Raw genomic sequence first — 22,149 nt, 5'->3', positions numbered from 1 at the left:
CAAGGATAAATGCATTTTTTTTCTATTGAGGAGTCAACTGGATTAAGAGAGGGTAGCTCAAGAAGATACGATCTGGTTACACCTCTAAACAACATGAGAGTTGAAGATGGAATAGTAATCAAAGACTTTAGCGAACTATCTAGGACTTGGTGTAACAGGGATATTGTTACGAGATAATTGAGTAACAATTCTAATGCATTAAAAAGTTGACTCACCAGCAGGATATGATTATTAAACCAGTTCTTAAAAAATAAATTCACTGGAAGTTACTCTGTAGGCTTCTTTGGAAATTCCGTCCTTTGTCAAGGTGTGGACTTTAGGCCCGCCCACACGGGTCGACACTAGTTACCAAAGACACAAACTCATAACCCCCGCCTATTTCTACAATTTATCTTCTAAACATCTTATTTCAACCTTAACCACACTGCTAATCTTGCGTCCAACCTTAAATTAAGACCAAAAAGCACATTTTTGTTTTCATGAATTGTTACGATATTGCCATTTTGACTTTGGGGTTGTGGTAACTAGTGGGAAAACCTGCCCACACACTAAACTACGGCGTTTGATTGGATGCGTTTGCCAAACGACGCGATAACTAGCTTTTTTTTGACAATTCTCAATCTCATGAACAAGTCACAGGCAAATTGGGAAGGCTTTACGTTTTCGCTGTCACCTGTGTATTTCAACGGTTTAACGCAAAGTAAGTTTGTTTTACCCTTAACATTGATAACGTATGTATTGCCATTTATCAATCAAACTAGCTAACTATAGAACCATGCTTGGCTCCTGTGTGGACTAAACTTTGGAAGCAACCACCGGTGTGTGTGTAATAAACTACTTTATTTTTCACTTTCAGTACAACTATAACGCTAGGCGTTGTAAAGACTGATTGCACAACTGAGATTGGCACCATGTCTGATTTGGTGGATGCCAAATGCATAACTGCACAATGGTAAGGCATTGCGTTTCTCCTGTCAAACCTATCAGCTTCACAAATAATATAGAATAGCAGGCGACAAAATGAAATGTATGTATATTGAATGCAGGCCTACTCTATGATTATAAATTTATAACCCCATTGGGACGGCATGAGCTGGGCCATTTATAACCCCATTGGGATGAGTTGGGCCAGTGAGCCTCTTCTTACATATGTAACAGCTTAACTTTAACCGCGAATCAGGGACCCTCTGCACACATCAACAACAGTCACCCTCGAAGCATCGTTACCCATCGCTCCACAAAAGCCGCGGCCCTTGCAGAGCAAGGGGAACTACTACTTCAAGGTCTCAGAGCAAGTGACGTCACCGATTGAAACGCTATTTAGCGCGAACTACCGCTAACTAAACTAGCGTTTCACATCCGTTACACATAGTTCTATCAGCTCTCACATTCCGAGTGAGTATATTTTAATGCTTTCATTTACCCATGAATCGTGGTGAACAAATGATTATCTCATCTCCATGAGCATGCAACCAAAAACATATTGGTCGTATTCCTCTGCTTAGACGTTGCTGACGCATGCCAGATCTAACAACGCCAGGATAGGTATTTTTACGTATCAGCTAACCACATATGTTATAGCAATCTGGTGCCCGACGCCACAGTCGATGACATGGCATATGACCATTGGTTGATGCATGCATTTAAGCATGTCATCTGTACAGTCTAGTCGGAATGGTTTCGACTTGAGGTTCGCTACATTCTCTCATTTTAGTCTAAATGATGCTATGGCATTTGGTTTGAAAATGTACCTCAATCCAGGCATGGAAGGTGTCGCTGTAATCCTCGATTATGCGGCTGGCATAATGGGATATTTAGAAGATTGAAATACTGCAAGTTTTTTTTATTTTATTAAACTGCCCTTTTTGACAGCATGTTAGGTACTCTCATTCTAAAGCAGCCCGTTGGATTGCAAAATACAGTTACTTACCCCAATGCTAGGTGTTGCATTTGAATTGAATCCAATGTGCTGCTTTATTCAAATAAAAAAAACTGGCAATATTTCAATATTTGCGACTGGGATAATGGAATGATTAGGAGTACTGCAACACTGTCCATCCCTGCATTAAGGTACTTTTTCAAGCCTTATCCCTCATTCGTCACCCTGGTGCAAACCTATTGGCCTAGTATCGTTTCAACCTTAAGGAGATTTCAGTGAACCTCAAGTCGAAACCATTCTGGCTAATGTTCAGGTATGTTAGAGGTTTCATTCCCCAGGCTCTATTAGCCAAACAACATGTATTTTAAACATAGGCTACCTGTGGAACCAGATTAACACGGACAATGAAAAGTCCACTTTTAAATGTTAAAAGGAACTTCTTTGTCTTTGTTCCAGGCCAGGGAGTCCCTCACTGCCAAGGTTTACTATAGAGAATCAGAAAGTAGATGCTAGGCCTCCAGCTGACATGTACACATATAAAATGAACTATCCCAGCCTTGGACAATGTGTCATCATCAACAACAAGAACTTTGACAGGAGAACAGGTACGCCTAAGTGTGTATTATGGGAGTTTTTGTTGTTGTCCTGTTCAGGTTACAATGATATGTCAGATGTCTACACTTCATTGGTAATTTCCCTTTGAAAGGAATGAGTTCTCGCAAGGGAACAGATGTGGATGCTGGCTATGCAAGGAAAGTGTTCGAACGTTTGGGGTACAACGTGAAAGTTGCCAATGACCAGACGGTGCAGCAGATCCAACAGCTGCTTTACACTGGTAAGTTCACCAGTCTGGTTGCGAGTGTGTGAGTTAGATTTTCTTCTGTTCTGGAAGCTTCTTTTGAGAAGTTTTTCTGATCATCTACAAATAAATTGCAATCATGGTAGTAGTGATGTGTCATCTGGCTAACTTTGATACATTTTAGGAAATGTCTCTGAATAAAAAATGTTGATAGACTTTAAGTTTAAACTACATGTGTGTATGACATTTTTCAGTGTCTCAAGACAACCACAGCCAGTCAGCCTCCTTTGTGTGTGTGATGCTGAGCCATGGAGGAGAGGGTGTGTTCTATGGCACAGATGGAAATGTGGAGCTCCAGAAGCTCACTGGCCTCTTCAGGGGCGACCGCTGCAAAACGCTGGTGGGAAAGCCCAAACTCTTCTTCATCCAGGTACTGTAAGGTTTTAGCTGCCTGCTCTAAATTTCCCTTACGCAGCTCAATGATTCTCTAGGTATGTTTGTTGAATCAACTCTAAAGACTGAGGAATGAGGATGCAGTGTACAAAAGTGATGAACATGTATTCTGCATGACTGATATTCAGTGATAGTGTTAAAAGAGTAGCCTCTCCTCCCCTGACCCTTGACCCCTAATCCTTCCTGTGGACCTGGTGAGTAGGCGTGCCGTGGCTCTGATCTGGACTGTGGAATAGAGACAGACAGTGTTGCTGGTGGAATAGAGACGGACAGCGTTGCTGGTAACTATCCAGAGAGGATTCCAGTGGAGGCAGACTTTCTCTATGCTTATTCTACAGCCCCAGGTAATAAACCCTGTTTATTGATAAACCGTTTATTTTTAACCGCCCTCTCCTTACGTACTTAACATATAAGCTAGAATCCTTAGTTGATAAACATTTAATTTAGAAGTAAAAAAAATATTTATGTAAATCGGAAGTTTACATACACTTAGGTTGGAGTCATTAAAACTCGTTTTTCAACCACTCTAAAAATTTCTTGTTAAACTATAGTTTTGACAAGTCGTTAGGACATCTACTTTGTGCATGACACAAGTAATTTTTCCAACAATTGTTTACAGACAGAGGATTTCACTTAACTCACTGTATCATAATTCCAGTGGGTCAGAAGTTTACATACACAAGTTGACACTGCCTTTAAACAGCTTGGAAAATTACAGAAAATGATGTCATGGCTTTAGAAGCTTCTGATAGGCTAATTTACATCATTTGAGTCAATTGGAGGTGTACCTGTGGATGTATTTCAAGGCCTACCTTTAAACTCAGTGTCTCTTTGTTTGACATCATGGGGAAATCAAAATAAATCAGACAAGACCGCAGGAAAGAAATTGTAGACCTTCAAGTCTGGTTCATCCTTTGGAGCAATTTCCTGACGGTACCATGTTCATCTATACAAACAATAGTACGCAAGTATAAACACCATGGGACCACGCAGCCATCATACCGTTTAGGAAGGAGACATGTTCTGTCTCCTAGAGATTAACGTATTTTGGTGCGAGAAGTGCAAGTCAATCCCAGAACAACAGCAAAGGACCTTGTGAAGATGCTGGAGGAAACTGGTACAAAATTATCTGTATCCACAGTAAAATTAGATCAATATCGACAGAACCTGAAAGGACGCTCAGCAAGGAAGAAGCCACTGCTCCAAAACCGCCATAAAAAAAGCCAGACTACGTTTTGCAACTGCACATGGGGACAAAGATCGTACCTTTTGGAGAAGTGTCCTCTGGTCTGATGAAACAAAAATAGAACTGTTAGACTATAGTGACCATCGTTATGTTTGGAGGAAAAAGGGGGAGGCTTGTAAGCCGAAGATCACCATCCCAACCGTGAAGCACGGTGTCACACCCTGGTCAAAGTATTTTGTGTTTATCTTTATTTATTTGGTCAGGCCAGGGTGTGGCATGGGGTTTTGTATGTGGTGTGTATGTATGGGGATTGTAGCTAGTGGGGTGTTCTAGCTAAGTCTATGGCTGTCTGAAGTGGTTCTCAATCAGAGGCAGGTGTTTATCGTTGTCTCTGATTGGGAACCATATTTAGGCAGCCATATTCTTTGAGTTTGTGGTGGGTGATTGTCCTTAGTGTCCTTAGTGTCCTTAGTGTTAGTTTGCACCAGTTTAGGCTGTTTCGGTTTTCATTACGTTTATTATTTTGTAGTGTTTGTATTTTGATTCGTGTTTTACGTTTGTTTAATAAACATGGATCGCAATCTACACGCCGCATTTTGGTCCGACTCTCCTTCGCATCAAGAAAACCGTTACAGAATCACCCAACACAAAGGGACCAAGCAGCGTGTCAACAGGCAAGAACAGCCCAAAGTGGAGTACAGTATGGACTATACTTCTTGGGAGGAGATAGACAGGTGGGCGGTCGACCCAGGGAGAGTGCCGGAGCCCGCCTGGGATTCGATGGAGCAGTGCGCGGAAGGATATAGGAGAATGGAGTTTGCGAAGCAAGCAAGGCGGCGCGGACGGAGGCCCCATAGTCAGCCCCAAAAATTTCTTGGGGGGGGGCTCAGGGAGAGTGTGGCAGAGTCAGGAGCCAGACCTGAGCCAACTCTCCCTGTTTATCGTGAGGAGCCAAGGAGGAGACCAGAGCCGGTGTTGGAGGTGAGCGAAACAGAGACTGTGAAGGAGTTAATGGGGAAATTGGAGGAGAGAGAAATGAGGGAGTTGCTGTGTTGGTGTTTTAAACATGGAATTCGCCCGACGGAGCGTGTCGGGGATTTGATGGCACCTGGGTCAGCGCTCCATACTCGTCCTGAGGTGCGTGTTAGTCGGCTGGTGAAGATGGTGCCAGTCTCACGTACCAGGCCTCCTGTGCACCTCCCTAGCCTTGCACGTCCTGTGCCAGCACCGCTCTCAAGATCTCCAGTACGCCTTCACGGTCTAACCCATCCTGTGCCACCTCCACACCCCAGCCCTCCGGTAGCAGCTCCCCGCACCAGGCTTCCTGTGCGTGTCCTCGGCCCAGTACCACCAGTGCCAGCACCACGCATCAGGCCTACAGTGCGCCTCGCCTGTCCAGCGCTGTCGGAGCCCTCCTCCTCTCCAGCGCTGTCGGAGTCTCCCGCCTGTTTAGCGCTGTTAGAGCCTTCCTTCTCTACAGCGCTGCCGGAGTCTCCCGCCTGTTCAGAACTGCCAGTTAGCAAGGAGCTGCCAGTTAGCAAGGAGCTGCCAGTTAGCAAGGAGCTGCCAGTTAGAATAGAGCTGCCAGTTAGCATAGAGCTGCCAGTTAGCATAGAGCTGCCAGTTAGCATAGAGCTGCCAGTTAGCATAGAGCTGCCAGTCTGCAAGGAGCTGCCAGTCTGCATAGAGCTGCCAGTTAGCATAGAGCTGCCAGTTAGCATAGAGCTGCCAGTCTGCAAGGAGCTGCCAGTCTGCAAGGAGCTGCCAGAGCTGCCAGTCTGCAAGGAGCCGCCAGAGCTGCCAGTCTGCAAGGAGCCGCCAGAGCTGCCAGTCTGCATGGAGCAGCCAGGGCCGCCAGTCAGCATGGAGCAGCCAGGGCCGCCAGTCAGCATGGAGCAGCCAGGGCCGCCAGTCAGCATGGAGCAGCCAGGGCCGCCAGTCAGCATGGAGCAGCCAGTCAGCATGGAGCAGCCAGAGCAGCCAGTCAGCATGGAGCAGCCAGTCAGCATGGAGCAGCCAGTCAGCATGGAGCAGCCAGATCTGCCAGTCGACCAGACTCTTCCAGATCTGCCAGTCGACCAGACTCTTCCAGATCTGCCAGTCGACCAGACTCTTCCAGATCTGCCAGTCGACCAGACTCTTCCAGATCTGCCAGTCGACCAGACTCTTCCAGATCTGCCAGTCGACCAGACTCTTCCAGATCTGCCAGTCGACCAGACTCTTCCAGATCTGCCAGTCGACCAGACTCTTCCAGATCTGCCAGTCGACCAGACTCTTCCAGATCTGCCAGTCGACCAGACTCTTCCAGATCTGCCAGTCGACCAGACTCTTCCAGATCTGCCAGTCGACCAGACTCTTCCAGATCTGCCAGTCGACCAGACTCTTCCAGATCTGCCAGTCAGCCAGGATCTGCCAGCCAGCCAGGATCTGGTAGATTCATCAACCTGCCTGAGCTTCCTCTCACTCCTGAGCTTCCTCTCACTCCTGAGCTTCCTCTCACTCCTGAGCTTCCCCTCAGTCCCGAGCTGCCTCAGTCCCGAGCTGCCCCTCAGTCCCGATCTGCTCCTCAGTCCAGTGGGGTTCTGGGTGAGGACTACTAGGCCATGGTCGGTGGCGAGGGTGGACTATCCAGGGACGCGAGGAGAAGGGACTAAGACATTGATTGAGTGGGGTCCACGTCCCTCGCCGGAGCCGCCACCATGGACAGACGCCCACCCGGACCCTCCCTATTGTTTTGAGGTGCGTTCGGGAGTCCGCACCTTAGGGGGGGGGTTCTGTCACACCCTGGTCAAAGTATTTTGTGTTTATCTTTATTTATTTGGTCAGGCCAGGGTGTGGCATGGGGTTTTGTATGTGGTGTGTATGTATGGGGATTGTAGCTAGTGGGGTGTTCTAGCTAAGTCTATGGCTGTCTGAAGTGGTTCTCAATCAGAGGCAGGTGTTTATCGTTGTCTCTGATTGGGAACCATATTTAGGCAGCCATATTCTTTGAGTTTGTGGTGGGTGATTGTCCTTAGTGTCCTTAGTGTCCTTAGTGTTAGTTTGCACCAGTTTAGGCTGTTTCGGTTTTCATTACGTTTATTATTTTGTAGTGTTTGTATTTTGATTCGTGTTTTACGTTTGTTTAATAAACATGGATCGCAATCTACACGCCGCATTTTGGTCCGACTCTCCTTCGCATCAAGAAAACCGTTACACACGGGGGTGGCAGCATCATGTTGTGGGGGTGCTTTGCTGCAGGAGGGACTGGTGCACTTCACAAAATAGATGGCATCATGAGGTAGGAAAATTATGGGGATATATTGAAGCAACATCTCAAGACATCAGTCAGGAAGTTAAAGCTTGGTCGCAATGGACAATGACTCCAAGCATACTTCCAAAGTTGTGGCAAAATGGCTTAAGGAACAACAATGTCAAGGTATTGGAGTGGCCATCACAAAGCCCTGACCTCAATTCTATAGAACAATTGTGGGCAGAACTGAAAAAGCATGTGCGAGCAAGGAGGCCTACAAACCTGACCCAGTTACAACAGCTCTGTCAGGAGGAATGGGCCAAAATTCACCCAACTTATTGTGGAAGGCTACCTGAAACGTTTGACCCAAGTTAAACAATTTAAAGGCAATGCTACTAAATACTAATTGAGTGTAAGTAAACTTCTGACCCACTGGGGATGTGATGAAAGAAATAAAACCAGAAATAAATCATTCTCTCTGTTATTCTGACATTTCACATTCTTAAAATAAAGTGGTGATCCTAACTGACCTCAGACAGAGAATTTTTACCTGGATTAAATGTCAGGAATTGTTAAACACCTTTGCCAAACACATTTAAACCTAGTTTATGTAAACTTCCGACTTCAACTGTATATACCTGTTGATTTCTTGAGGCATTTATAAGTTATATTCATGAGCTTAGGTTAACCGTCGTACCCCATCAGAACCCAACATCTATAAGCTTGTTATACTCTGTTTGTAAACAAACTAAATGCAAACCAACACTGTATAGCCTCTCAACATGGTTAAAACCATCATTATAATATCATGAATGGTCAGTCCTTGCATACATAGTTCTCGCTTTGAATTTGAGTGGTTAGGTTTCTCCAGGCTCATCCCTCAGCTTTTCACCAAAACTCAGGCAGGGTGTCCGCTTTATTGTGTCAATGAAGGTTTCCAGCTTTAAACACTGTAATTTATTCATGCATACTACATACGTTACCTTTACATGGTATAATGTAGGCACCCATTGTTACATAGTACTTACAACTGATGTCTGAACTTAAACAAACTGCAAATGTGTGAATCACAGTAGACTATAGGCCTACTAAAATAAAAGTATGGTAATTGCACTGCACCTACGTACAAAAATGACCATGTACCACTTTAGAAGTTTTAGCAATGGTTATCATTGCTATAATGTTTGACTGATTTGGTTTGTGAACTCCATAGGCTACTACTCCTGGAGGAACACCGACAAGGGCTCCTGGTTCATCCAGGCCCTCTGTGAGATGTTACAAAGGTATGGCAAACAGCTGGACATTATGCAGATCATGACACGTGTTAACCACAAGGTGGCACATGACTTCGAGGCTTCCGCCAACAAGCAGATCCCTTGCATTGTGTCTATGTTGACCAAACATCTCTACTTTCCACAGTGATTGTATATCCTGTGGGACCATTTTACATATTTGCACAGTGTCTGTTGGGGTTCTAAAAACCATTAAATAATACAGAGGGATTCTCTGCACTGGACCAAATACCACTGTGGATAATCACTTATTCAAATACTTCTGTTTGGGGAAAGTCTAAAAGCGAAAAGGTATGAAATGTTTACCCTTGAGGCCTAAAGGGCATTATGTTGGACCACAGAGAATGGCTTTTTAATGGGGAAAGGCTGGCATTGAGTATTTACTACGCAATAGCAGTACTTGCTATTGATATGTAGTTAATTAATTTGGAATGGAATTAAAATGCTCTGAATTGTAGGGTAAATACATGTTCAGATAACATGGAATGAAAGTCACTCAGGCTTTAAAAGTATTGTAAAGTTGTGTTATGTCTCTATATAAATAATCTGTCACCTGTGAGGTGTTTTTTTCATAATTTGCACATTCAAATAGGGTACTACATGAATAAAGGAGCTTTTATCCTTGGTAAATTGTGTTCCCAAGAAACAACATTTATGTAAATAGGATTTCAAGAAGAAAATATAGAACAATGTTGATTCCTGGTGCAAGAATTTCTTGCATCCTATTGTGAAATAATATGTTTGCGATTTCATTGTGATAGTATTCCATATGAAAATCTAACATATCATGGTTATTCAATAGTTGGAAACTGTCTTTATCCAACACATGATGGACATCTGAATGGGTGGGACTTGCAGAGTGTTTGGCCTCAGATAAGATGTCTGTGTCTGCAGGGCCAAGGCGCTTGCATTTCCTGTGTTAGGGGCCAGGGAAACCACACTGCCTCTGCTTTGCCTTTCTGACAATACTGACCAGAAACTACAAGGTTTTACTTCCATCAAGTTCAAATAACAAAGACAGTTCATTAACCATGGGCAAAAATTACATTGTTTTCTGATATTGTATGTAGGGTTTACAGTACACAAGTTCTGTCCACATTTTCAGAAATTAACTATGCAAAAAGCACTGTAGCAAGTTTTGAAACAGAGCAACTAGTTTCGTTTCAAGCAGAAAATGCAAGCTGGAATCCAACCAGATGGGTGTTGAGGAAGTGAAAATGAAATTGAGCTGTCCGTTGCAGAGGCGTAGACCAATGAGAAGACTTCCGTGCTCTCCAGAACCCTGTGCTACGCCATCTAGGCTCAGGGGACGTGAGACAAACAAATCGGGAGGGGATTTCCACGCCAAGCACTTCCTTTACTTGTTTTGCTTTCGATCTGGACACAGAAATAGGCTAAATTAACTTTTCGTTTGATATACAGAAACTCAAACTACACGAGAATATTGTGCAACTGACAAGAGGACTGTCGATTAATCAAGCTGAATAGAACACTTTATCGCAGGTAACGTTTCCGCATGTTATTATCGCTGAAGTTATGTATCTATAGAATCACGAAGCGACATTGTAAACCTTAATCGAAAGTAATAGAATGCTGATCCGTTGGCCAACCGACTTGGAATGAAGTTTATTTTCACTTTTGGGTTGATATGTCTGGCAGCTTTCTTGTGAACTTGAATTAGCACAGCTGTCAGTTTTGACGACAACGTGACTTGACAAGACTGAGCGAAATGTTTCTTTGTGGCGCATTGCGCACCAAAATGTCTACAGGCAATTGTTGCGGTATAACCATTTACAGGTAGATAGATGTCTGTTATTGTGTATGTTATCAGGCTAAGATGGGCAGTATAATGAAATTGGTAAATTGCATGAATACTAAGCTACAACTGCAGGGTTTACTAAATGATAACTAAGTTATTTTACTGCCTCATTTTTAAAGTAAACTAGAGTATGTATGTGTGTGTGTGTGTGTGTGTATGTGTATATATATATATATATTAAAGTAACATTCTAATATCCTGTTACTGAATATTGGTTTAGGAGTTAGTTGCCTTTTGTTGAAGTGAACTTTGATCACGACTTGATTACTCTACGTCTACCTGTAGCCAATAATTCTCAACTCTACGATACCGGATGAAGTTTGGTGGCGATGAGATGAGTTTTGGCGGAGTGCAGCCTACCTCCGACTACATCGAGTACATAGAGATCTGTAGATGGTGGTTTGTCCTGTGTAACTGGGTTATTTACTTTTGGTGCTGCAATCAGTCGTTTTTTATTAAAAATAGCATTTTACGCAACCTCCGCCAAGAGAGCCATTGTTTGTTAAAGTATGAGGAGCAGCCCTGCACCACGCAATTTGACAGTCACATAGAATTACGTTTTTATCAAAACCTTCGGATTGCAGCAACTGAAAGAAAATAACAGTTACACATGACAAACACGTACAAGGTACGCATGAAATAATGGACATTTTTACTAGTATCGACTGATACTGACTCGATGTAGTCGGAAGTAGGCTACACTGTCAAAACTCAGCGCCTCGCTGCTCAACTCCATCGGGTAAACGTGGATTTGAGAATTCTTGGCTACGGTTGCATGCAGTAATAACTAAGCAACTTGCATGGCCATCACAAGCTTATGTGCACGTTTTAACCATTAACACCATATTACACATCAACAAAGTAAAGCTTGACGTGTGCTAAAACACAACTGCGTCTATTCGCGTTTTGTTGTAACCCCTCTGTAAAATATTTGTTGTGGCGCTGGGTTTCTGCTCTGTAGTAAGAGAATATCAGATGTTGCTGATGGGCTCAGGGAATGATGTCATCCCCCTAATGGGCCTCTTTGCCACTGAGGTTTTCTGACCTGTTGCAGTCTACAGGAAGCTAAGGAAATGGGTAATTAATTACATTTACTGTTTATCTCCTCCTTGCTCTCTGTCTGCAGGCGACCATGCCCGTGGAAAGGATGCGAATGCGGCCATGGCTGGTGGAACAGATAAACTCTTCCCTAATCCCTGGCCTGATATGGATAAATAGAGTGAGTGAAATATGTCTTTATTGAGACATTCTGTTTTCTTCAGTATGGAAAATCAACACATTCTAAGATGATTCTGTACCAGGTTTTCAGTCTTTGCTGAAGCAATTTGCTACCAAACCCAACAACGTAACCCCTCCGTCACACAAACAGGTTTACACTCCTATCTAAACAGTCAACCATATTCTTTCTAAGTTGTGTGTGTGTTTTGTTTGCTTGTTATATTTTCGAAATCCTCACTGGCAAGTACTGTATGTAGAAACAGGAAACGCATGTATGTGCTGCTGATTTGTTAGCCAAGTCATAAAGTATGTCTGAATCATTGTTGTGATGAACCTGCAGGAGAAGAGGATCTTCCAGATTCCATGGATGCATGCTGCAAGGCATGGCTGGGATTTGGAGAAAGACGCTCCTTTATTTATGAACTGGGCCATTCATACAGGTACGGTAATGAACATTTGAAATGATAAGAAATGGCCAACAATACACAGTTCTACATGACCAATGCTACTGTTGTGTTATGACTTAAGTTTATGCAGCAGTATGGCCTTCCCATAACAAGTGATTTTGTCTTATCAGGAAAATACCAACTAGGGATCGACAAACCAGACCCGAAAACATGGAAGGCCAATTTCCGCTGTGCTATGAACTCTCTGCCTGATATTGAGGAGGTGAAAGACAAGAGCATCAAGAAGGGGACCAACGCTTTCAGAGTATACAAGATGCTGTCTGCTTCAGAGCGCCAGACCAAGAAAGGCAAGTGGGTCTCTGGCTGCAGGTAGACAGGCAGCCTAATTCTGATATTTTTTTTCACTAATCGGTATTTTGACCAATCAGATCAGTTCTGAAAAAGATCTGATGTGATTGGTCAAAAGACCAATTAGTCATAAAAAGACAGAATTGGACTGCCTGTGTAAACGCAGTCTCTGGCTCAGCGAGAACAGTGGTTGAATTCAAATCACATTTTATTTGTTACGTGCTTAGTCTACACCTGTGGTTTACTAACAGTGAACTGCTTGGTAAACAACAGGTGTAGGCTAACAGTGAAATGCTTTCTGACGGGTCCTTTTAAGATCAATAGAAATAGTGACGCAAGGAATAAATACAGTGAATAACAATAACAGGTAAAACTAACATGGCTATATACAGGGAGTACCAGGTAGTAACATGGCTATATACAGGTAGTAACATGGCTATATACAGGGAGTACCAGGTAGTCACATGGCTATATACAGGGGGTACCAGGTAGTCACATGGCTATATACAGGGGGTACCAGGTAGTCACATGGCTATATACAGGGGGTACCAGGTAGTCACATGGCTATATACAGGGGGTAAATGGCAAACTGTAGGATGTATCCGCTTTCAGTGTCACACTTATGACTTTATTAAGGCATTATAATGTGGTCAGTTTTGCATTCAACTTCAATTCATGTGTAATATGTGCTCTGAGTATTAATTTGGTATATGATCTAATAACCTGTAGAAAACTGATACACATTTGACACACTGAAATAGATTGTGTGTAACAATGGACTGTCTATTAACAATGGACTGTTTGTGTTTTCTAGGAAAGAAGAGGACTGAGAAAGGAGGAAAGAACAAGGTAATAACCATCATCAAAATGTTATGTTGACACAAGACCTCTGTGCATAAGTCTATAATCAATTTCACATTCAAACTATTATTTTAAATGAATAATTTGCATCTAAAATGGTATGAGCATGGATAACAGACCTTCAATGAGGATGGAGAGAGATGCCCACAACCCTCTATCTCTGTCACCCCAGCAGCAGGTGGAGCCTGGGTTCCCAGCCATGGAGAGCATGAATGGGTCTGTTGGAGACCATCATGGGCCGGTAGTGAAGGTGGAGGTGAAGGAGGAGGTGAAAGACGAGTACTTTACAGACTGCACAGGTAATACCTGGCATTAGTGTGTTTTTTTGTGTCCCCAATTGCACACTAATCCCTATATAGTTCACTTCTTTTGATCACTTTCCATAGGGCTCTGGTCAAAATTTTATGCACTTTACAGGGAACACGGTGTCATTTGTGACCACCTTGTGTCTACTACATACCTCAATCAATGTAATTGATGTTGATTTTAAAAGTGTGTGGTAAACATGCAAGACTGCACAGCTGTAGTAGTTAATTATGCTCTTACTAATGTCTTATATGCATACGTTTTATTTTTGGTTGTGTATTTTTATTTATTATGGATCCCCATTAGTTCTGCCAAGGCAGCAGCTACTCTTCCTGGGGTTTATTATTGATCCCCATTAGTTCTGGCAAAGCAGCAGCTACCCTTCCTGGGGTTTATTAAGGAGCCCCATTAGTTCCTGCGAAGGCAGCAGCTACTATTCCTGGGGTTTATTATTGATCCCCATTAGTTCTGGCAAAGCAGCAGCTACCCTTCCTGGGGTTTATTAAGGAGCCCCATTAGTTCCTGCGAAGGCAGCAGCTACTCTTCCTGGGGTTTATTATTGATCCCCATTAGTTCTGGCAAAGCAGCAGCTACCCTTCCTGGGGTTTATTAAGGATCCCCATTAGTTCCTGCGAAGGCAGCAGCTACTCTTCCTGGGGTTTATTATTGATCCCCATTAGTTCCTGCGAAGGCAGCAGCTACTCTTCCTGGGGTTTATTATTGATCCCCATTAGTTCTGGCAAAGCAGCATGTACTCTTCCTGGGGTTTACTAAGGATCGCCGTTAGTTCTGCCAAGGCAGCAGCTACTCTTCCTGGGGTTTATTAAGGATCCCCATTAGTTCTGCCAAGGCAGCAGCTACTCTTCCTGGGGTTTATTATGGATCCCCATTAGTTCTGCCAAGGCAGCAGCTACTCTTCCTGGGGTTTATTATGGATCCCCATTAGTTCTGCCAAAGCAGCATGTACTCTTCCTGGGGTTTACTAAGGATCGCCGTTAGTTCTGCCAAGGCAGCAGCTACTCTTCCTGGGGTTTATTAAGGATCCCCATTAGTTCTGCCAAGGCAGCAGCTACTCTGCCTGTGGTTTATTATGGATCCCCATTAGTTTTGCCAAGGCAGCAGCTACTCTTCCTGGGGTTTATTATGGATCCCAATTAGTTCTGCCAAAGCAGCATGTACTCTTCCTGGGGTTTACTAAGGATCGCCGTTAGTTCTGCCAAGGCAGCAGCTACTCTTCCTGGGGTTTATTATGGATCCCCATTAGTTCTGCCAAAGCAGCATGTACTCTTCCTGGGGTTTACTAAGGATCGCCGTTAGTTCTGCCAAGGCAGCAGCTACTCTTCCTGGGGTTTATTAAGGATCCCCATTAGTTCTGCCAAGGCAGCAGCTACTCTTCCTGTTGTTTATTATGGATCCCCATTAGTTTTGCCAAAGCAGCAGCTACTCTTCCTGGGGTTTATTATGGATCCCCATTAGTTCTGCCAAAGCAGCAGGTGCTCTTCCTGGGGTTTACTAAGGATCTAAGGATATATATGTATGGTATGTATGGTATGTATGGTATGTATGGTATGTATGTATGTAATAATGACAATTACAACAATACTGAAGAGCTGCTGGCAAATGCAGGAAATTGCTGTTTGAATGAATTCTTACGAGCCTGCTGCTGCCTACCACCGCTCAGTCAGACTGCTCTATCAAATATCAAATCATAGACATAATTATAACATAATAATGCACAGAAATACGAGCCTTAGGTCATTAATATGGTCAAATCCGGAAACTATAATTTTGAAAACTAAACGTTTGCTCTTTCAGTGAAATATGGAACCGTTCCGTATTTTATCTAACAGGTGGCATACCTAAGTCAAAATATTGATATTACATTGCACAACTTTCAATGTAATGTCATAATTATGTACAATTCTGGCAAATTAATTACGGTCTTTGTTAGGATGAATTGGTCTTCACACAGTTCGCAACAAGCCAGGCAGCCCAAACTGCTGCATATACCCTGACTGCTTGCGCAGAACACGAGAAGTGACACAATTTCCTAGTTAAAAGAAATTCATGTTAGCAGGCAATATTAACTAAATATGCAGGTTTAAAAATATATACTTGTGTATTGATTTTAAGAAAGGCATTGATGTTTCTGGTTAGGTACATTTGTGAAACGGCAGTGCTTTTTTCGCGAATGCGCTTGTTAAATCATCACCCGTTTGGTGAAGTAGGCTGCAAATCGATGATAAATTAACAGGCACCGCATCGATTATATGCAACGCAGGACAAGCTAGATATACTAGTAATATCATCAACCATGTGTAGTTAACTAGTGATTATGTTAAGATTGATTGTTTTTTATAAGATACGTTTAATGCTAGCTAGCACCTTACCTTGGCTCCTTGCTGCACTCGCATAACAGGTAGTCAGCCTGCCACGCAGTCTCCTCGTGGACTGCAATGTAATCGTCCATGATCGGAGGCCAAAAATGCCGATTACCGATTGTTATGAAATCTTGAAATCGGCCCTAATTAATCGGCCATTCAGATTAATCGGTCGACCTCTATTATGGATCCACATTAGTTCCTACCAAGGCAGCAACTACTCTTCCTGGGGTTTATTATGGATCCACATTAGTTCCTACCAAGGCAGCAACTACTCTTCCTGGTGTTTATTATGGATCCCCGTTAGTTCTGCCGAGACAGCAGCTACTCTTCCTGGGGTCCAAACACATTAAGACACTTACATTACATTTAAAACAAAATATAAAACAGTACATCATATAACATTATTACACCACAACATATCTACAATACAAAATGATATAATATCACCATATAACAATATTACAATGTACGTGTGTGTAGAGTGCTTGTGTGTCTTTCCTCTGGATTACCGTTTAATAACCAGGGATCATCCTCTCTTCCTCAGAATATCTTCATCTGAGCAGTCACAGTCCTGGGTACGACCAGCTGATCGTCGACGACCTGCCTTGTGTCTGCCAGACCATCGAGGTGACCACGGAGAATGAGGAGCAGTCAGTCAGCTCCAGCCACCCGTACCCACTCCAGATCTCCCCTGTGTCCTCGTATGGAGGTCAGTCCACCCCACCCCCTAAATGCTCCCATCCCAACCAATGCCTTAACACAACAGACATGGGTGATTGCCCTTGAATTTGGGATCCCAATTGGCATGTAGAATTGTTTAACTCCTCCACCCACGGTGAGGACACTGGCAGCTACAATCTTTCCTGCAGAAGACCTGCAAGTCACATCAGTACCCATCGTAGGTTTTAATAGAGTAGTAGAATCCTTGTCAGCCACATCAAAATTAAGCTGGAGTTGAATGAGATCTACAATCAAATGAGACTGATAGGTGAATCATTTATTTGGTGATTGGAGGTATTAATTACTAGATTTTCGACACCCTTCTATGCTTGTGGCTTCAAAGGGACAGTATCGGCTCCATTTCAAAATACCAGGTAAAATGGGAACCTTTGAACCTTTATTTGAGCCAGGTAGTGTAGTACTGTGTTGTATTGCTTAATGTATATTAGGGTTTATGGCTTTGCTGTTGCAAGCTCAAGGCCAGTGTGTGTCATCATAAAGATGGCTACATCTCCACTGTCATTCAACCTGCTCCTGTTATTACTGTAGAGTAAGTTAATGTGTTGTAAAGTGACATACTGTACACAGTGCAACTACTAGTCCTGCATGTTTAGTATTTGGTGAAGCATTAAACGATCAATGATTGTTTAGAGGCTGTTTAGAGGCTGCCTAGAGTGTATCACTGATGGTAGCAGATAATCCTCACGTCATCATCCCTCTCTAACCTGTTAGTCTGGAAATCCCTGACTGTGTTTCATGGTTCTTCTTCCTGGTCTGCTTAACAGAAAGTGACCCAGACAGTGTGCACAGTGAAGAGGACTCCAAGGAGGTAAGGCCTGAGCTCTGTCTACACGTATTATACCCATCTGTGTACAAACTAAAGGACTCTGAACAATAGAATACATATCTGTATCAGAAGCAAAGCACATAATTTAGAACTGGTTGTCCTGGTAACCATGGTTAGTTTAGTAATCACTCAAGACAGGCAGATTTTTTTGTAAGATTGGAAAGGTACATAGAAGCCTTTTGATTTTAAGCCTGTGCATTAGAGCTGGCTGATATTGATTCAAATCCATTTGATACATTTAGTGTACTATCTCGATAAAGATAAATTGAACACTAAGTTCATAACATGAATGCACCAGTTACTCTTTTATATTACCCTTAAAACTACTGCTGCTACTTTGAATGTTGTAGCTATCAATTGTCCCATCAACGATCAGCAATATTAGCAAACTTATTTTGTGCCAAATTTAACATTTCTCTAGTAGGGCCCTATAGGTTATTTATCTTAATGAAAGATATCAGCAACATTTCCACGATAAGTGGTCGATAATTTTCAGCAACTTTTAAGGAGCGCTTGTAACACAGGGCGATAGCTTTGTTTTATGGTGCCACTGTAGATGGCCTGTTTATGGTGCCATTGTAGCTGGCCTGTTCGCTAAGGCAAGGTAAGGGCATTTCGCTAGCAACATTCGCTTATTCCAATAGGGCTGAGCGGCATGGCTGGGCCTGCCTGGGAACACAGACACATACAGCTGAAACATCTGATAAACAAGCCTGAACTTGAAGCCCACCATTTTGAGTTTATTACATTAGCCAGTTCTACTGCTTAACAGCTGAGTACAGTAACTGTAGCATGGTAATACTGTCACTCTACCTCCACCTCCAGGTCTACCACTACCACTACCTGTACCTCCACCTGTACCACTACCACTAACTCTACCACTACCTGTACCACTACCTCTACCACTACCTCTAGCTTATATTGTCAGTTCCTGTTCTAGAGTGCTCTGATGTAAAGAAAGACAAAGCAACAGAAGGCAGCTCTCTGGTGAATACTGGATTCACTTGTTTCCCATGGCTAATGATTCACCCTAATTTAATATCTTGAATTGTCCTCAAATCAAGCCCAATTACAAATCAAACGCGTACAGTGTGTTTGATTTGTGATTGGTAAGTATTTGTGATTGGAAAGTATTCATACCCCTTGACCTGTTCCACATTTTGTTGTTAGCCTGAATAAAAAATGTATTAAATAATATTTTTTTCCCTCACCCATCGACACACAGTACTCCATAATGTCAAAGTGAAAATATGTTTTTTATGTTTTTTTTGGCTAAATTAAATACAGAAATATATCTTATTCATACCCCTGAGTCAATACTTTGGCAGCGATTACAGCTGTGAGTCTTTCTGGGTAAGTTTCTAAAAGCTTTCCACACCTGGATTATGCAACATTTGCCAAGTTTCTTTCTTTAAAAAAATTCTTAAAGTTTGCCATAGATTTTCAAGCAGATTTAAGTCAAAACTGTGTCTCGGCCATTCCTTGGTAAGCAACTCCATTGTAGGTTTGGCCTTTTGTTTTAGGTTATTGTCCTGCTGGTGTCTGGTGGAAAGCAGACTACCAGGTTTTCCACTAGGATTTTGCCTGTGCTTAGCTCCATTCCGTTTATTTTTTATCCTGAAACTCTCCAGTCCTTAACAATTACAAGCATACTCATAATGCAGCAACAACAATGCTTGAAAATATGGAGAGTGGTTTTTGCAGTATTACTTTAGTGCGCTGTTGCAAACAGGATGCACATTTTGAAACATTTTATTCTGTACAGGCTTCCTCCTTTTCACTCTGTCAATTAGGTTAGTATTGTGGCATAACTACAATAATGTTGATCCATCCTCAGTTTTTCTCCTATCATTGCCATTAAACTCTAACTGTTTTAAAGTCACTATTGGCCTCATGGTGAAATCCCTGAGTGGTTTCCTTCCTCTCCGGCAACTGAGTTAGGAAGAACATCTATCTTTGTAGCGACTGGGTGTATTTATACACCATCCAAAGTGTCATTAATAACTTCACCATGCTCAAAAGGATATTCAATGTCTACCAATAGGTGCCCTTTGCAAGGCATTGGAAAACATCCCTAGTTTGTGGATGAATCTGTTTGAAATTCACTGCTCGACTAGGGGACCTTACAGATAAGTGGATGTGTGGGGTACAGAGATGAGGTAGTCATTAAAAAAGCGTGTTAATCTCTATTATTGCGCACTGAGTGAGTCCATGCAACTTATTATGTGACTTGTTAAGCAAATCTTTACTCCTGAACTTATTTAGGCTTTCCATAAAGGGGTTGAATACTTGTTGACTCGAGACATTTCAGCTTTTAATTGTTAATTCATTTGTTAAACTTTAAAAAAAAAAACATCATTCCGCTTTGATATTATGGGGTATTGTGTGTAGGCCAGTGACACAATTTTTTTTTAAATTTAATCCATTTTAAATTTGGGCTGAAAAAGTCAAGGTGTGTGAATAATTTCTGAAGGCGCTGTACATACCGTTACAAAACAAGGACAATAGCAAATCAAGCACATGCATATTGTTACAGAATGCATTATTTATTTCTTAAATGTTGCCTTTGTATTGTTTGAATACATATTGACATGTCCACTGGAGGAACAGAGAACTAGTATAACACCAGGCTGTTTTCTGTGCCCAATGAAGCCCTTGGTGGAGAGTGGGGAGATGAGGTCCCTTTAGTATGAGGTTCCTTAGTATAGATGAATCATGCAGAGCTCAACAGCAGGAGGACAAGCATTTTAGAAAGTATTAAGAACAAGTTTGACAGTGCTCATAAACATGACAATATATGTGAATGTCTGTGTTTCAGCCATGTTTTGCTAGACTTGCTATGTCAATGAAATTCCCACTTCTAATGCTTTAAATGATTTATGAAGATTCCGCAAACAGAAATATGCTAGTAGCCAACTCTATATTCATGTATATCCTGAAATGAGTGTTGATGGTGGTTATGACATTGGCTGAGTTAAACCCACCTTCTGTGTGACTTGCAGGATCTTCGTGGTGGGCTGTGGGAATCAAGTTTCACTTCCTCTGTACTGAGAGTGCCCTCGTGCTCATTACCCAGCATGGCCACCTTTGTCACTGGTGGAAAGGTAACCAACTTCAAAGTGACCAGCACCAGGGACCCCATGCCCCTTATTAGCTACAGCAACAGCCCCTGGACCAGGGACATGCCAGCAGCCCAGCACCCTCCCACAGAGCAGGCTTCCTCCAGCCAGGCCTCTGCTGCAGAGACCAGAGCCAGCGTTATCATGAAGACATCAGACGTCTCCTCTGTGAAGACCTGCTGAAGCCCTGGCAGTGCAGTGCAGTGACTCAAGACCAGATACAGGCCAACGCAGGCTTGGCGTTGAAAAGCATTGATCACTGCTTGGCTTGTTGTTCGACCAGAGTGCCTACTCATAGTAATGACTATGTCTATGGGACATACAGTATTGGGGCTCTGTGAGCTGTAGAATATGAATCGATGCCCAAACTGAACCTGCCAAGATCTCAGGGCCTTTTAAATGGGATGGGAGTGAGGGGATGAATCTACAAACTGTTGGGCATCTCTCCCACTCCCCACCCACTGTTATTAATGTATATACTGATATGTCTGCGTAATGGCATACCGCTTCTGCACCTTATGGAAAACACTGATGGGGATGTGAGTGGCCACCCTGGCTGTGTGTTTACACTGACAGCAAGGCTGAAGCCTGGGAAAGGCCTTAAGAGGCCTTGCTGATCTAACTTTCCAACCTTGTCTTTGACCTTCAAGGTGATGCCATCCATTGGTTAGGAGGATGAAGTGAGTAAATGCACCTGGTCATTTATCTTGATGCCTTTTAAGCGAGCTTATATATATTTTTTTATATAAAGGGACATTTTAATCTAAGGTGGACAATTTATTTGATTTGTATATTTTTTACTCAATGAAAGATTTCTGATTCTTTGTTCGATTTGTTTTTTTTATTGTTATTTACATGACACATTATGAAGAAAAAAATACATTTTTATCAACAAGTCTGCATTTGTGACATCTCATGTGTGAAATTGTATAGGCTTGTTGCTTATGTGTGCCTATATGTAATGGTGTTTTAAATTAGTTGCTAAATCCATTTACACACGTTTGAGTGTGTCACACATTCATGGCCAACTCTTAATCCTGTGGATCAACATGCAAATCTTAATAAAAATATTGTTTTGTAATCTTGTGGTACTACAGTGTAGTAGACATTTTTTTTCTAGTGACACAGATTACCAGAGGTCAGCAATGTCTGTTTTCTGACCATGTGTGAAACGTTTATGTAGTTATTTGGTCCAGCTGTTGGATTCAAGAAATTTGTTTCACTGTTCTTTTCCTGCTGTCCTTTCTCAACTCTGGAAGATTTTTACAAAGAAAATGGT

General features: G+C 42.5%; 2 protein-coding genes across 7 annotated transcripts; both read left to right on the top strand.

The window, feature by feature from the left end:
- Positions 1–583: 583 nt before the first annotated feature.
- Positions 584–9,103, top strand: LOC139391063 (caspase 3, apoptosis-related cysteine peptidase b). Its single transcript, XM_071138556.1, has 7 exons — positions 584–700; positions 857–952; positions 2,336–2,484; positions 2,586–2,714; positions 2,933–3,108; positions 3,334–3,475; positions 8,763–9,103. Exons 2-7 carry the CDS (start codon positions 912–914, stop codon positions 8,969–8,971), a joined length of 846 nt encoding a protein of 281 aa, XP_070994657.1. The 5' UTR covers positions 584–700; positions 857–911; the 3' UTR covers positions 8,972–9,103.
- On the top strand, positions 8,763–21,951 carry LOC139391062 (interferon regulatory factor 2b). 6 transcript variants are annotated; one of them, XM_071138553.1, is made up of 9 exons: positions 8,763–8,832; positions 11,787–11,879; positions 12,219–12,318; positions 12,456–12,632; positions 13,448–13,482; positions 13,667–13,793; positions 16,729–16,893; positions 17,690–17,733; positions 20,754–21,951. In XM_071138553.1, the coding sequence occupies exons 2-9, from the start codon at positions 11,793–11,795 to the stop codon at positions 21,051–21,053; spliced, it is 1,035 nt and encodes a 344-aa protein (XP_070994654.1). In that variant the 5' UTR covers positions 8,763–8,832; positions 11,787–11,792; the 3' UTR covers positions 21,054–21,951. The 6 variants fall into 6 exon arrangements, with proteins under 6 accessions (XP_070994654.1, XP_070994653.1, XP_070994650.1 ...); XM_071138552.1 differs by lacking the exon at positions 8,763–8,832 and adding an exon at positions 9,096–9,132; XM_071138549.1 differs by lacking the exon at positions 8,763–8,832 and adding an exon at positions 10,091–10,344.
- The last annotated feature ends 198 nt before the right edge of the window (positions 21,952–22,149 follow it).

The sequence above is a fragment of the Oncorhynchus clarkii genome, chromosome 31 (assembly GCF_045791955.1).
Source record: "Oncorhynchus clarkii lewisi isolate Uvic-CL-2024 chromosome 31, UVic_Ocla_1.0, whole genome shotgun sequence".
Lineage (NCBI taxonomy): Eukaryota > Metazoa > Chordata > Actinopteri > Salmoniformes > Salmonidae > Oncorhynchus > Oncorhynchus clarkii.
The sequence above is the reverse complement of the archived record's forward strand: the minus strand, read 5'-3'. Positions and strand labels throughout refer to the sequence as shown.